The following is a 16,278-nucleotide window of genomic DNA, read 5'->3' as shown; positions in this document are numbered from 1 at the left end:
GGCAGCCCTGTGCCGTGCGGGCAGCCCTGTCCCGCGGCCCCGCTGTCAGCAGCGCGCTGTAGATAACCCAAACGCCATCGCTACTCACATGAGAACTGAAAGGGTCTCCCCCCGAGCCCGCACTGCCGCACACGCTGCCCGGAGAAGAGCCCGTACTGGATCTCGCCGATGAACTTGTGCAGCTCCGGGCCGGTGGCGTTGACGAGCAGCGCTCCCGTGGTGCAGAGGGTCGTGCCCCTCACCCAGAGCTGGGTGCCCACGGCCGCCGCCGTGCCCAGCGCGCAGGCGAGGCTCAGCACCCCGGCCGTGCAGAAGATCAGCTTCTTCTGCGGGGCTGGCATCGTGGCACCGGCACCGCCGGGGACGCGCCTGTGGCCGAGGCGCTGCCGAGCTCCTGAGCCGCGGTGCTGCAGAGCCCCGGGCACCCGGCCAGCCCTGCCCCGAGAGAGCCCCCGCGCCCGGCCAGCCCTGCCCTGAGAGCTGCAGCCTCTCCGGAGCCCCAGAGCCCAGCCACAGGCAGGCACCGCCTGGAGAACGCTGCAAAGACTCTTCTTCCCCGTCCCCCCCTCCGTACAGCTTTGCGGAGGGTTTCAGTGCATCTCCTGTCACTTGATAGCGCGGGTTTAGGATGACTGATCTCTGTAATTTGATGAGTGCTCTGCTTGTCTCAGCCCCCGCGGGAGTGGGGGGTTCAGAGACAGCTTCCCTGGTGCATCTGATTATCTGCTGTCCATAATGGAAGTTCTCAAAAGGTTTATTTTTCCAGGTTTTTTTCTAAAGCCAACTGTGCTGTTCTTCCCCCCCCCCCCCCCTTCTGAGTGTATTTCTCCTTTGCTGTTCCTGATGTATTGCCCAGGTAACACACAGCACCCTGCCCAGCCAGGAGGCCCCTCTGTAGTATCTGGATGCTCTTCACACAAGCTAAGTCATAACATAACCCATCCCTTGAAGTGTGGCTAACTTGGAGGCTTAGTGAGGGCCAGAGGCACTGTCTGCACCCATCTACTGACTGCCAGGGACTTCAGCAAACACAGGGTTTGGGTTTTTTCTCAACCAGATCAACTTAGTGCTTTGTTAACTGGATGCACATCCATTGCAGGAATGCTCTGCAGGTGACAGAAAAGTATCATACCAGCTGAGTCTGGTTTAACCACGTAGGTTCTAAGGCAAACTTGGAATTAAAAAGAAGCAAATCTGTGTACAGATAAAGGATTTACTGGTGGTGTGTGGTTTTTTTTTTTTTTTTTTTTTTTTTTAAGCTGATACCTGTTTAGGGGAATCAGATTTGTTAGTCCTTGCCTTTGGCAAACACAGCTGCATGTGTGAAAGTAATTCAGTAACCAAAGATGTAGTAGAAGATGTGTTAACAAATATGAGACAGTGTAGGCCAGTACCAGACTACTTTATTGGTATTGTCTAGTTCAGCCTCAGCTTTTAAATTCTCTGTGGTTTGACTAGAGAATTGCTTAGAGACAGAAGATGTGTGGTTTGCCTGTTCTTGTCTATACTACATAAGCTCATTTGGAGAGTATGGCTGTTAATTTTATTTAGACTTATTTGCAACCCACTGTCTAATCTTGTATTTCCAAAGAACCTTGTGTTTGTACTGTTGGGGAGATTTAGCACAAAGGGAGGATCTGGCACAAGTACTAGGCAGAAAGGAGAAAAGTTCTCGTGCTTTCTTACTGTAAGGCTGATAGAGGAATGCACCCACCGCTCCAGCACCTGCGGAGAGGACAGCTCTGCTGAGCGACGGAAGATGTTCTGTGGAGCGGGGCACGGGGCGGTCGCAGGCTGTAGTCGAGGCTGTAGTCGTGGCTGCAGCCCCGTCAGGAAGGTGGGTAGGTGTGGGACATCCACTGATGCTGGAAAAGGGCGCCCTGACACTTTCATGTTGTATTGCTTGTGTTTTGAAGATTCATTAATCGGAAACTGTACTTTTGTTGACATCACGTCTCCTGCCCTGCTTGCCCCATCCGCTGGGATCAGTGGATCCACTCGGGTGGTACAGATGGGCCCCTGGGAGCATCCTTCGGGATGAGCAGCGTGCCCAGTGGCAGCTGGAAGGCAGTGGCCGGAGAGACTCAGCCAGGGCCAGCCGAGGCTGCAGCCCCCGGGGATGCGGTCACTGCTGCCGGAGCAGCATCGTGCGCCCTCACAGCCCTCCGGTAGCTCCGGGAGCGGGTCGGGATCCCTCAGCCCCCGAGCAGGGAACAGAGGGGGAATGCCCTCACTCCTCCACTCGGCTTCAGGGCGCTGAGGCTTCACGCGGGAAGTGGGGTCTCTGCTGCTCCCCCTCCCCAGCCGGGAGCTACGGAGGGCGGCTCGGATCGGGACCGGGCCCTGCTGCCGGGAGCCCAGCGGCGGAACGTGCCCCCGGAGCGCGGGGACTGCGGGGCGGTGTGACGGCCGGGCAGGAATTGGTTTCTCGGCTACAACGAAGATGCTAAAAATGGGGGAGGCGACCGGGTGCGGATGCCGCGTCCCTGCGGCTGCTCGGCCGCCCCGCTCCGCTCCCCGGGCGCTACCCCGGGGCAGCCGGGGGTCCCCCGCAGCCGCCCAGCCCAGCCCAGCCCCGGCGCGGTTTGGGGGGGCCCGGCCGGCACCTGGCGCGGGAGATGCGGAGCGGGTGGGCCGAGCCGCGCCGCCCCCGCCCGGCCCCGCAGCCCGCCCCCGGCGCGGGGTGAGCCGGGGGGCCGCCCACGCTGCTCCCGGCGCTGGGGCCCGCGAACATGAGCGATGATGGCCGCCTTCGGGCTCCTCAGCTACGAGCATCGCCCTCTCAAGCGCCCGCGCCTCGGGCCGCCCGACGTTTACCCGCAGGACCCGCGCCAGAAGGAGGTGAGACCGGCGGGACCCCCGCCCGCGGCTCCCGGCCCGGCGCCTCCCCCCAAACTTTTGAGCGGCGCCTGCGGCCGCCGAGCCACCGCTGACTTGCATTTTCTGCGGCGAGGCGGGGGCGGCCGTCCCTCCACCGGCCCCGGTCACCCCACTCACCGCCCCCGGTCACCGCATCGCTGCCGTGGCACCGGGCTCGCCTCTGGGGCGGTGGGGAGGGTGTAGGAGCCGTGGCAGTGAGGGGCACCTCTGGCCCGTGAGGGGTACAGGGATCTGCATGGGAGGCACCCTCTGCCCGTGAAGGGCATCCCTGGCCCGGAGGGAGAGGGGTGCTGGTGGCCAGAGCGAGCGTGGTCCTGCTGAGCTGCCCACCGTGTGTCTGACCTAAGAGCAGTGACCCACCGTCAGAGGAATAAAAGGGCTGGAGGGTGTTGGAGGTCAGGAAATGCATCTGAAAACAGGGTGGAGGTGAGTGGGGCTGTAGGTTGTCCTCTTCCATGAGGCTGTGGCTGTCCTGCTCATGGGTACCACAGCCAAACCCACGGAGACCTGCTGTCACTGGAGCTGGGGCAGGTGTGTAGCTCAGGTGGGTGCTGTGATGTGGCTTGCTGATCCAGCAAAGCCCCACAGGGCACTGCTCTCCTCAGCTTGGCTTCCCAGTCTTGCTTCCCAGCTGCTAACCCTCCATAGGGGAGTGGAAGGAGCCTCTGGGAAGGTTTTGTGAGTGGGATGTCTCCCAGTAAAGTCAATGGGTCTCTCTGAGATCAGCCTTGCATGTTGTGTTGTGGCTTGTACGCAAAGCTGTGTGTGCAGGTGCCCCTGACCTCTGGAGTCTCCTGTGCTGGTTCCTGGCTGCCTTCTCTCCCAGTGAATTTGGTACTGGTGGAAGTCATCAGGCTGGCAGTGAGGATGAGCTCTGGTTAAATGGAGCAAGTACAGCAGGGCAGCCATGCAGCCCTCTTTGTGCTTTGCTCCTGGTCTGTTGTCATGTTGATGAAGCTTCCAGCATGGAGGCTAATTAGAGTAATTTGTTAGTGGTTTATGAGCATCATCATCTGGTTTACATAGACTGGAGAGCGCTCATCAAAGCCACAGTGTTGGTCAGTGCTGGCTGAGAGGGGCTTGGACAACAGGCAGGAGAAGATGTGGATTCAAGTCTGTTGCTAATCCCTGGAGATATACCTCAGTGTTTGTGACCTCTGGCATCTTTCTGCCTCATCACTCTTGTGCCACCATGCATTATACTTACAACCTTGATGGTAACAGTAACTGGAAATATTCCTCTAAGTGTAATTTCTATGCATGATCCTGGCCAGGCTTGCAGAACTGCATCTGGACTTGGCTATGGCAATGTCTGGAGGTGAATTTTTAGCTCTGAACTGTTGAATATTTTTAGTCAGGTGGTGGATTGATTCTTGCAGACACATTTATAAATATGCAGCCCATTACAATAAGAATGGAAGTGGCAAGTGCCCAGATGGTTAATATTTAAAATAGATTTCATGGGTGCATTAGTAAGCAGAAAATAACTGCAGTAGGCTTACTGTTGTTGGCCATGGTGGGATTGATCGAGATGTAGCTTGGGGGAAAGTCTTCATTGCACCTGTGTTGGTGAGTTTAATGTGGAATTCTTTTACAATTCCATTCTGAAAGAATATTTTTGAGGTCAGGAAGAAAAGGCACATCTGTCAGAGATTCAGGTGGTGGTGGTATAACTCTGCACATTGTCTGTTTGCCCAGCTCAGGTGTCAGAATGAACTGGCCAGTCCCCAGTTTTTCAGAACCTTGACACATCCTCAGCTCCCTGCCTTTATCTCAGTGGCCTGGTGCTGCAGTAAGTGTTACTGCAGACACAGGAAGCAGGAGAATGCTTCAGTTGAAAGAGCTTGTTCGTATTAATTAAAAACAAATTAATATGGAATTATACAATCCAGAACACCCAACAATAACACCATGGTGCTCTGTTCTAACGCTGGGCCCATTTCTTCTCATGTGGATCTGAGTGCAGTGATGCAGCTGGCTGGGTAAGTGCCACGGGTGACCTCCTTGTAAGTGCCATGGGTGACATCCCCGTGAGTGCCACAGGTGTCCTGCTCAGAGCTAAGGACCACGAGCAGGCTGCCATCAGGGTCTGCTGCTCAGCTCCTGGGAACTTTGTCCTGAGCTTGTCGGGCTGCCCTTCTCTACAGATCCCCTCTGTACATGTTGTGTTCACACCAGGCTGTGTGTGGGGCTTGAATGTCCCCCACAAAACAAGTAAAATTCTTTCTGAAAAAAATTAATGCAAGTTGGGCCTGAATGTTCACTTGGCTGTTGAAAATTGCAGAAGGGTTTTAAGCCTTGACTGGGGCCACCTGGGGCCCTGCTTGACGTCTGGAAAGGCAGCTCCTGGTCCCTGCAGGAGCCCGAGGAACCAGCGTGTGGTGCTGCTGTGCCTCTGCTTAGCACAGGGCCAAGTCAAGTGGGCTTGACCCTCGTAGGATCAGCGTGTACAGCTGAGCTGTGTCCCTGCTGCTGTGCCAGGAGCTTCCCTCTGCCATGGAACAGCCGTGGTCTGGAGAATGATCCACAGCTGACACTGGAGCTGGTGCGAGTGGGATGTAACGAGAGCTCCTGTGAACATCCATTTTACCATTAATTCCTTTGTAAAGGTGTCTCTGTGCCTTATGTTTGAAGGGGACTTGCCTTCATTTTCAGGTGATGCTTGGTTACGCAGCTGTGCCATGCTCCAAGTTCTGCTGAAGCAGTGGGGGAAATCTGAGCTGGTGACTGAGCCAGACAAACCAAACACTGATGTGTTTGTGTTGTCAGCCCCTCACAACTTGTTCCCGCAGTGGTGGTAGATGCAGCAGCACAACAGACTGTTCTTGGTTATTTTCAGCATAATGCTATCTAGACAGCTTGTTTGAAAGAGGAAGTTTAAAGATAACAGAATGAGGGTCAGCCCTGGAAATGGCACTAATAGTAACATATGTCTCCATCTGTTTGCCATCTACCTTTTATTTATTTACTCATAATCCCTTTGATCACTTTCAGCTCTCCCTGTGTCTGTGTTTTCAGGGCTGGCTGGGGGATAGTGTGGGTGGAGGAGTGTTTTAGCAATTCTGGTTGATTTCATTTAAAATTAAGATGAGGTTTGCTAAGTTCAAAAATCCTGGAGAGCTTAGAGTTCTTCTAAATATGTTTCAATCTGCTGTGTTGCTCTCAAACTTTGGAAAAATACTGAAAAGCATAATGCATGGCAAAGTGTAAGAGAAGAAACCAAATGGAAGCTTCTGGGTCACTGTTTTTGGGGAGACATGTTGCCCAAAAATAGGAATAAAATCTTCTAGTAAAATGGTGACATTCTTAACTTTATTTTCTGTTCTTTGCTTGGTCTCAGCACAGTCACTCTTAGCTTTTGTAGGTTATTTCACAGCCATCTCAGGGGTTGTTCCAAGACTCGGGTGTGTGTTTGTGCCTAATGCTGCTGACCCTACACCTGCCTGTTCTGTGTCCCTGCTGTGAACAGACCCAGCCAAGCCTGCTGAAGCATCAATAAGCAACAAAACAAAGGGGAGTTGATAGTGTGGTAGGAGACTAGTAATGCTTCCACTGCAGAAGTAGCTCCAGAAGAAAAGGGTTTAGTTGCAGCAGGGGAGGATGTTCAGCTGACATTGCTTTTGCTAGAGGTGATCTCGTTCCTATTTCAGTAGATGTTCTCAAATGGGGGTTATGGGTCTGCAAACCAAAATAGTAATATTCTAAACATCAACAAAACAATGATACAAACCTGTTTTTGTGCTGGGGAATGGACTTGTGGGGTTCTGGGTGAAAGAAGGGGCACACAGCAGCGTTCTGCTGTGGAGTGACACAGCTGCTTCCCAGGGTATCTCAGGAGAGAAAGGTGTGCTGTTCTCCCACTGCTGCTCAGGGGGCTGTGGACTGGCACCACTTCCATGAGGAAGATTTCAGGCTGGGTGCTGGGGACTGCTCCGGGTTTTACAGAGGCTGCCAAGGTCTTGTTTCCTGGGCCCTTCTCCTGGGCAGAAATCTGTCAGCAAAACCAGCAGCACCCATGAAGTGATGGCCTCAAGCCTGCTGCAGTGAGGAGAACAGCCGAGGGGGACCGTGTGGCAGCAGTGGCATCGTGTTCTCTTCACCAAAATCCTGGGAGTGTGCAGAGGGCTCTGAGGGTTCAGTGAATGCAGAGCGTGATGTACCAGCAAATGCAAAACATTTCCTTATAAAAACATGCTTTTCAGAATAATGAGACTTCTTAAATTGTCATTTCGTCTTTTGCACTTCCAACACCCTTTGTAGGATGAGCTCACGGCAGTGAACGTAAAGCAAGGCTTCAGCAACCAGCCCACCTTCCCTGGAGATGAGCATGGATCTGCCAGGAATATTGTCATCAACGCCTCAAAGGTAAGACAGGGCTTTGCAGTCTGGGTGCACTCGCTGAAACTGGAACCAAGCTGGCAGTGGTGGTACCTGGGTCTTGAATGCTTGGCTTTCTAGTCAGAAATCTTGATATGAAAGTTAATTACACAATGAATATCAGAATGCTGAGCTGTGCTTCTACTGCCTGCTGCCATCAATCTTCACAGGAAAACATGGATGCCAAGGACAAAACGTAATAAGCACATTTCAGTGCACAAGAGACATTGATTTTTGCTCTTATTCCTTTATTTGCTTGGCTTACAGAGACAGTAGTGACTCCTTCCCTGGAAGTCTCTGACAACTACACATCTTTAGCTCTGTCTTGTATCTGTTTCACGAGACTGTTTTCTGCCAGGAGAAACTGGTCACTGTGTTCCAGGTCTCTTGGAAATATAGACTTGGATTGTTTAGTGAAACTTAGCTTAGCTCTCCCATGGTTCTTTTTGAGAGTCAAAGAAGTGTGAGATACACAAAAGCAATAAAAATCACTAAAATATTAGTTACTATACTCCAAACTGAAAATAATAGCTGTTTAGAAAGAAACCATCCTGTATTTCCTCTAGAGATCTGTCCAGATTTATGTACTCTTCAGCTGGGAATCCTCCTGCATTAATGTACAGTAGATAGTTAATTAATGACTTGTCATGAGTTTTGCTTTCCCACACCCCCAGATCGGTGCTTACTTCAGCAGCATCCTCGCAGAAAAGCTCAAGCTGAACACTTTGCAGGACACAGGGAAGAAGAAACCCCAAGTAAATGCCAAAGACAACTACTGGCTGGTGACTGCTCGATCCCAGAGTGCCATTCACAGCTGGTTCACAGATTTGGCAGGAAGCAAGCCCCTGACTCTCTTAGGAAAAAAGGTATCAAAATACTCCTTCCTCTGTTTCTTGGATATTAGATTGTGCTGAATCGGGCTGTAAGAACAGGGCAGTATTTTGGAATGTGTTGGATGAGGAGTGGTGCTGGAGGAGCTGCTGCTGTGCAGCATTTTCCCTCTCTGCAAGGAGGGGACCTGGGCAAGGGGAACTTCTGATCTAGCTGACATAAACTTCCTTTGAGCAACTGTATTTCATCTCAGGCATGTTTATCTTATTGAACCTTTACACAAAGCCTTGCTATAGCTCTGTTCCTCAGAGGTTCTGAGGATCAGCTTGCAGGATGGTTCCTGCACTTTGGATGTCAGTGGCTCTCAGAGGTTTCCTTGTAGCCCTGTAGGCACCTCTGATCAGGGGGAGGATGCTTCTGATGAAGCCTGGGGGGTTCTGGGGCAGTGTCTCTTTTTTGTGAATCCCTTAGTTGCCATGTGCCTGGACAGTGGGTGTTGGTGGTGCAGTGGGTTCCTGGGCTGAGGAGGTTTGCTGTTCTGGCTGTGCAGGGTTGAGCAGAGGAGGCCTGGGCTGATCTGCCAGTGCCAGCTGCTGTTGGACTGTGTGCTGTAACTTGCTGCCTGTTTTCCCTCCAGGTTCCTATTCTCAGTAAAAAAGAAGATGTTTTTGCTTACTTAGCAAAATACTCAGTGCCACTGCTGCGAGCAGCATGGCTGATCAAAATGACATGTGCCTACTACGCTGCTATTTCTGAAGCTAAAATCAAGAAACGCCAGGCCACTGACCCAAATATTGGTAAATAAACTTCTTTAATGTCTCCATGCATGATAACAGCTGAAGGGGCCTGCTCCTCTTGTTTGTACTTTTGGTGTTACTGGGTGTCCAGAGAGGAATCTTTGTGGTGGGAACTGGAATAAAAATGCTTTTAAATCAGTTTCACTTAGAAATGTGTGTCAGAGTACAAAGAGCCATGGAGCATAACTACAGCTGCATTGGCTGCTTCTGTTTCCAGCTGTTTGCTCCCAAAATCTCCAGGTGCAGCACCTGAGGAGCATTGACTGTGCTGTATTTCACCACCCACACTGGTCACTGTGGGGCTTGGCAGGAGTGGCACAGGCTGTGCAAGATAAATGTTGCCTGGGAAGGAACAGAACTGCTAATTTAGAAAGCCTGTAATGAAATGTGAATTTCAAAGCTTATTTATTAGAACACAGCTGGCAATGTATTTATTTTAAGTACCACCCTTAAGGGACACTGTCTGGCACCAAACCAGTGGGCCAGGCAGTGACCACCTTTAAGGTGTTCAGAGGTACTTCAAGTATTATCAGAGCTGGAGTTTTACTCTCACAATTTGCACACAATACCTACAGCTCCTCTGCTGACACGAATGAACATTTTCCTTCTTTGTCCTTGAAATGACTGTGTTCAGAACTGACCCTGTCAGTGCTGTTGAGCTGCATCTCTGTACTGCTGGGAGGAATGTCTGCTTCTTCCTGCTGGCTCCTGATGGGAGGGGGGTAAGGACCAGGTGGGGAAAGCAAAGGCTGTCCACTCTGTGATAAATTAATCTACACCTATTTAGCTCTGGCTGGGAACAACAGCTCTTTAAAGGGAATTTGTTTCTCGGGAAGGTTCCAGGTGGCTGTGTGTGTGTGTCTGGGGCTGGCAGGTGCTCCTGCCCTGGCACCCTCCTCACAGCCAGGGAGGCCAGGAGGTGTCTGTGGGCTCAGGGGCTTTCTCAGCCTGTGTTTGTCCTCTGTCCAAATTCCCTGTTCTGCAAAGGTTGTTGAGAACTTTGTGGGAAGTAGTTTGCTGTGTGTTACTGAGCAGCCTTTGGCAGTTCCCAGAGTATTTTATATCTGTGCCTCTGGTACCAGAAAGGTGGTTGCATTGTTTCCAACTGAGTGGCACAGAGACACTGGTAATTGCTTTTTGTATTTCAAATGAAATACATTTGAAGTAGTGGATTTGAAATTTTTTTCCCAGAAGCAAGTGAATGTTTAATGGAAGTGTAGTTAAACTGCTTTGTGAAAACACTGAACCCCGCTAGCTTCATCCAGAAATTCCAGTGGGTTTGGGTAGAAAAGCTTCCAATGTATAGTCTGTATATGTTGACAGAGCTGCCAATTACAAATGTAAAAGGAAAAAAGAAGGAATGCACTAGCCAGAGTCTGAGGTGAGCAGTGAACAGTGAAAATAGTTGTGTTTGAGACTGGTGGTTCCTGTAACTGACAGTCACCAGCCCCAGTTGTCAAAGCAACTGTGTTATGGAGCCATAAAAGAGGCTGCTCTTGTGTGAGGTTCTGCTCCTGATACACAGAGCTCTGCCAGGGGTTTGTCTCTGAGATGTTCACAGGTACCTGGGGTTGTTCCTGCTGAGAGAATTCCTTTGTTATGAGTCCTCTTTTCCTTTCTCACTGTGCTGTGCAGACCTGCTCTATCCTGCTGCAGAAACTGCTTCTGAGTTGCTGCAGCCCCATCAGAGGGAAAACCTGGAAGAGTTGGCAGTTTGAGTGGTTATAGAAGGAATAGCTTTATGTTCCACTGCTTGTGCAAAATCCCATTGAATTTTATGTTGGCTCTATTGGGAGGGGGAAGAGGGAGGGCAGTAAAGCTCCAGGTGGAAGGAAGTAGTGCAGTATATTTGTTTTATCTATTTCCAGGCTGTTCTGTGGCTGAATGCTGAAATCTGATGAGACTGGCAGGTGGTTCCCCAAAGGCTCCCCTGTGTCATGCAGGCTGCTTGCACACCTGAGAGCACCTGTGCTCTGAGGGCAGGGGCACAGGGAGACAGCCTTGAATTCACCACAGGTGCAGCACTATGCACCTCGGGGGGAACATTTGTGATGACAAAGACAGTGCAACTTTGCTTTGAGTCTCACTGTGAAAGGAACCTTTTATCACTTGGAGTGTTCTAATTGTAAACTTATTTTGTAGAATGGACTCAAATTGTAACCAAATACCTCCGAGAGCAGCTGGCAAAGGTTGCTGAGTTCTATCATGGGACTTTGAGCCAAGGCAACGGCTCTGTTGTGATGCCTCCAGAGATGGAACAAGCCCTGAAGCACTGGGAATACAATGAAAAATTGTCATTTTATATGTTTCAGGTAATACTTTTAGGAGTGCATGGATTTTTGTTTTTTTTTTAAGGTTACTATTCTTGGAAAGTTCAATTTTAGGACTCAGTGGTAGCTCTTGCCATAAGTCTTGCATAAATTGTAAATGCTAATTCCTTTTAGAGATTTGCTGGCTGAAAAAGCTCTGATTTTCTCAGTGTGCCTGATTGCAATTGCAGTAGCGCACTCAGTTATTCCCTCTTCTGTATTATCCCATCTTTTTAAGGGTGTTTTTAGTGGCTGTGGATCAGGCTGAGGGTGTTAGTGGTGTCTGTCTGTGGGTTCCACGCAGTTCCAGCCCAGCAGAACTCTCTGGTTGTTTCTACCTCAGCACAGAAGTAGCAGGAGGGTTGCTGGGAGGGGGTTACCTGTCGGGGTTACCTGTGAGCTGCCTGCTGAGCTGGAGCTGTGCAGAGCAGGGGGCTGTACCCAGGTGCTGCCCTGCCTGTGGCACTGCTGTGGGGGTGATTGGCTCTGGGGCTGTAACAGGTTGAGGAATTGGTATCTCTGTGCTGACAGGGGTAACAAGGGCTAAACCACAGTGAAATAAACTGTGGGATTACACCCCTGCGTGTTGAGTGCTCCCAGGTAACGTGTGATGTGTTACTGGAAATCCTTAAAGGAAGGAATGCTCGAGAGACACGAGTATTTGACGTGGATACTGGATGTTTTAGAAAAGATCAGGCCCACTGATGATGACCTTCTGAAGCTGTTGTTGCCGCTGATGTTGCAGGTACATGCATGTTTTAAAGCCAAAATCAATGTCAGCATGATTCATACCTGTTAAATGGTTTTAATATTTGTGATGGTAAAATCTACTTAAACATTTTTACTTAGGGCATTTGACAAAATATATTGAATGGTGCATGTTTGGAGTTTATAAACACCTTTAAGATGTTTGTGCTTTATAATCCTTGACTCAATTTGGCAGAAGGATTCTCTTACTGTGACTGGTCCTGGAGGGCAGATAGAATTTTTAATAGATAGAAGTACAAATTTGCATATGAGCTGCTCTTTTCTTTTATAACTTTTGGCATCCTAAATATTGGAGGTGTTTCTTTCCAGTTTGTGCATGTCCACTGTTAGATTGTTAAGGAAAATGGATATATGGAGTGTAATAAACCATGCATTTTTTTTAAATTTCAGTATTCAGAAGAGTTTGTTCAGTCAGCTTACCTGTCCCGTCGCCTGGCTTATTTCTGTGCCAGGCGCCTGTCCTTGTTGCTCAGTGATGGGCCCAGCCTGGTAGCTGCCCACTCCCCTCATCTGATCCTTGGACCAAGTAACCCTGCCCTGGCCGTGCCCAGCCCGAGTGCCCCTGGCCCCGGGGTGGGCCTGGCACAGCTGCCCTGCTCCGACCTCCTGGCCTGCCCCCAGCACCGTGCCCTGGTGTATGGGCTCAGCTGTGTGCTGCAGGTAGGACAGTGTTGTGCTCTTTGCTTTCAGGGTATGACCATTCCACTTGTTGGAAAACACTGGGGTTTGAGTGGGACCAGGTGTGCTTGCTGTGGTTTGAAATGTGCCTGTGCCCACTGAGGGGGGGTGTCCCTGCACCAGCTGAGGTGCGATGGAGGAACCACCTGGAGAAGCTCGTGGAGCCAAATGTGTGTCTGCACCTCTGCTGAGGGAAGGAGCTGCTCCCCTGCCGGGGATGGCCAGGCCTTCCCTCTGGGATGGAGGGTTCCTGCTCTGTGCCTCTCATCCTATTCTTGTCACCTGTGAACCCACGTGGTCCTGCCACCCCCTGTGCCTGCTGAGCGTGGCTGGGCAGAGGCAGCACTGACTCCTGTGAGCTCTGACCTAGGAGGAGCTCAGAGCTGCTTTCAGCCTGTCCCTTGGTGCCCCTGCAGCCCACCGTGGCTGCAATGCCACAGCAGTCTGTCTGGTAGTTCCAGGGTTTCTGCTCCAGACATTTCAATGACTCCTTTGTGCTTTAAAGTCTTGACTAAGAGTTGATTTTAATTAATCTCTTAAATTTTAATTTTTCACATCTAGCTTCTTTCTGTAAGGTGAACACCAAATGACTTATTTTTTTGTGAAGTCCCCTCATATTCCACAGAGAGGATCTGGATGAAACCAACCTTTGGTGATGTTCTTTGATGGTGTTATGAAAGCAATACAAATGGGAATTGAACATGTGTATAATTAAGTAATTTTTTTAATAACAAAGGAGGAAAATAAAACAGTAGTTGAATTTCCTCAAATGTAGTTGTGCACAAGCCTGTCTTCTTGTTTCTTTCACTGTAGCAGTTGGACCAAAAAGGATTCTGGACTCTTATTGTTGTTTTTGTCTATTACATGTGTTTAGAAAAAGGAATTACTTCTGTTTTGTACTATTGCTTGCAGACTGTAACTCTTTGTTGCCCAAGTGCCTTGGTGTGGAATTATTCCACAAACGAAAATAAGAACGTTAATCCAGGCTCACCTCTGGATTTACTTCAAGTTGCTCCATCCAGTTTACCTATGCCAGGTGGAAATTCAGCATTCAATCAGCAGGTAAGCTCTTTTTCTTGCCAGATTATTAAGGTCTGGTTTATATCCCAGTAATGATTTGTAGTCATTAGGACTGCAACCAAGTTTGGATATTTCCATAGGCCTGTTGTCAAGGCAAGTGCTGTGCTGGTGTTTGATCTTCATTCTGGGACTGATTTTGGGAAAGTATCAGGACTTTTATTTATGTTCCAATGTTTTCTGTTATTAAACTGAAATTATTTTAAGACGTAATATGAAAAATAAGAGGAAGCTTGATGTATGTTTTGGGAGATGTGACTTTTCAGACATGTTGAAAGTTAAGTTTTGCTGGGTGAAATGGAAGGAAGAGATGTTTTATTGTACAAGATGATTCTTAGCAGACAAGACGATTTGAACAGAACCTTCTTCAGTTTGTTGTTCCCAAATGTAGGGGGGGTGTTGTGGAACACCATAGGGTCCCTTGCCCCTGCTGAGAAGGCTGTCACAGGCACGACATGGACATTGACCCTTCCCCCCAGCAGCTAATGAGCAGCTCTACTCATTGCAGGTTCGGGCAAAGGTTTATGAAGTGGAGCAGCAGATAAAGCAGAGAGGCCGTGCTGTGGAGGTGAGGTGGTCGTTTGACAAGTGCCAAGAGTCAACTGCAGGTGAGAGAACTCCAAACAAACGCTGGGAGCTTTGGGGTTTACACATGTTCTTCCTTGGGTCTGATCCTGTTGCACTGTGATTAATCCCAGCAATAGATTGGCAGGTGAATGTAATGCAGTGTCTTCTAAAGTGAATCTTTTTGTTTCCCCCTCCTCTCTGACTCCTGTCTCCAGGGGTGACCATCAGCCGGGTCCTGCACACCTTGGAAGTGTTGGATCGGCATTGTTTTGACAGGTCAGATTCCAGCAATTCCATGGAGACACTTTATCATAAGATCTTCTGGGCAAATCAGAGTAAGGACAACCAAGAGGTAATGGCTGCAATCTCCTCTCAATTTGTAATGTATAAACCATTTTTACTTATGTGAATTGTGTGTGTGTATTTGATAGATATTTTGTTGGTATATTTTTTTTCTTTACAGCTGACGGTTTATTAGGAGACAACAGCTCTTTGCTGTTGTAATTGTATTCTTCAGTGTACTGCAAACCTTATTCAGGAGAATGTTTTTTTGGGTGATGCCAAGTAAGATTCCAGATTGTTTGATGACAACTTTTGCATATATTGTAGCAAGTGCTAACTTACTAGGTTATTAATATAGAAAAATATTCTAAACCTGCATATTCTTGGGATTTTTGATATTTTTGCCTGTGCTCCTAAAACCATTTCCAGCGATCATGAGATTTAATCAGAAATCTTTAGCATTTTTAAATCCTTTTTGTGTGTGCACAGTGCAGATGATAATATTGCTGGGTCTATGTATAATGTCAAACTCCTGAATTTCCTCGGGAAATGTTTTGGAAAAAGAAGAAATATCCGACTTCAGTAATACACTGTTGGAATAAAATTTGAAAGTGGAAAATACAAGTGGATCTGTCATTGCTGCTTATGTTAATACTTTAAAAATTTGAGTGCATTGTGGCTTGTTTTGTGGCTCCAGCTGTGTTTTGTTGGTGGCTGTGAGCTCAGCCATTGATGGTCAGGGTTCAGGACCCTCTTTGCACAGACATTCTGCATCATAACTGCCAATCAGCACTTTAATGGCTTTGCATTAAACAAGCAGAATGTAGTGTTGGGGGAATGACAGCGCTGGAAGCATCTCCAGAGAGACAGACCTGGCAACAAACTGGAGCTCAGAGCAGGTAGGAAGGAGTAAAACAGTTTTCTTTGTGTTTCCAATACACTTTTCTGGTATTGAGAGAGAAATGGAGGAAGGAGAACTGTAAGAGCAGGCAGGACAAGTCCCTAAAAGTTCTTAACCCTCGAATGCCCAGGTGCCATCAGGAGTTCAGCACACAGGTGTGCTGTGTTTTTGAACAGGTAAGGTGTGATATTCTCTATCCTTTGGGTGCTGGCTTTTTGTATTCGCCTGCTTTTGGAGTTGAATGATGTGGTTCTGTGCTGTTACAGGTGTATTTGTATCTTTTTTTCATTCTTCCTGTCTGTATTCCAGAAATTTTCCTGACTTCCAGTTACAATTGTAGTAATAGACTCTTTCTTTGTGTTTCAAAAGGCAGTGTTGATAGGGAAACTCCTGAAAGTTATTATTCTGTTCTCACTGCAGGTTGTCTGCCATTATTGCCTTTGTTTTATGGCACTTTATGATTTGAAGTTGGGTTGCCTTGAAAACATGCTGCTTTGGTTGCTAGAGGGCTCTTCAAGCCGTGCTCCCCAGTACCAGACATTTTTATGAAGGTCTGTCTGGTTCATTTGCAGGGCATCCTCTGACTGCATCTTTATCACACTTTACCCTGAGGGAAGAATGCCGGGTGGGAATAAAGCAGTGTTAGAGGTGAGGTCAGAGTTTGCACAGCAGGCACAAAAGATATAAGGGAGAGCAGAAGCAAAGAAGCTGCTGACTTCTTTCTGAGAGAAAACTTAGCTTTGAGAGTTTCAGCCTTACCTTACTGCGTGTGGAGCTGATAAGAAATTAACCTGCCCGTCCCGGCTCGGGG

At 48.9% G+C, this 16,278-nt stretch overlaps 2 protein-coding genes across 3 annotated transcripts in view; one reads left to right on the top strand and one right to left on the bottom strand.

Moving 5' to 3' along the window:
• Window positions 1-341, bottom strand: part of CLRN1 (clarin 1) — a 5,130-nt gene extending 4,789 nt beyond the window's left edge. For both annotated transcript variants that reach the window (XM_027647516.1, XM_027647517.1), the window contains exon 1: window positions 89-341. In XM_027647516.1, coding sequence (XP_027503317.1) covers window positions 89-341 — 253 coding nt within the window. The remainder of the gene's footprint in view (window positions 1-88) is intronic.
• Window positions 342-2,740: 2,399 nt separating this feature from the next.
• The window catches only part of MED12L (mediator complex subunit 12 like), a 91,748-nt gene continuing 78,210 nt past the window's right edge, over window positions 2,741-16,278 (top strand). Inside the window, exons 1-10 of the mRNA XM_027647341.1 lie at window positions 2,741-2,841; window positions 7,141-7,245; window positions 7,932-8,123; window positions 8,726-8,885; window positions 11,028-11,197; window positions 11,829-11,939; window positions 12,353-12,622; window positions 13,553-13,702; window positions 14,226-14,325; window positions 14,500-14,636. Of these exons, the coding sequence (XP_027503142.1) occupies window positions 2,743-2,841; window positions 7,141-7,245; window positions 7,932-8,123; window positions 8,726-8,885; window positions 11,028-11,197; window positions 11,829-11,939; window positions 12,353-12,622; window positions 13,553-13,702; window positions 14,226-14,325; window positions 14,500-14,636 (1,494 nt within the window). The 5' untranslated portion in view covers window positions 2,741-2,742. The remainder of the gene's footprint in view (window positions 2,842-7,140; window positions 7,246-7,931; window positions 8,124-8,725; window positions 8,886-11,027; window positions 11,198-11,828; window positions 11,940-12,352; window positions 12,623-13,552; window positions 13,703-14,225; window positions 14,326-14,499; window positions 14,637-16,278) is intronic.

The sequence above is a fragment of the Corapipo altera genome, unplaced genomic scaffold (assembly GCF_003945725.1).
Source record: "Corapipo altera isolate COAL_440 unplaced genomic scaffold, ASM394572v1 113, whole genome shotgun sequence".
In the NCBI taxonomy this organism is placed as follows: Eukaryota; Metazoa; Chordata; class Aves; order Passeriformes; family Pipridae; genus Corapipo; species Corapipo altera.
This window is presented reverse-complemented; position numbering and strand designations above follow the sequence as displayed.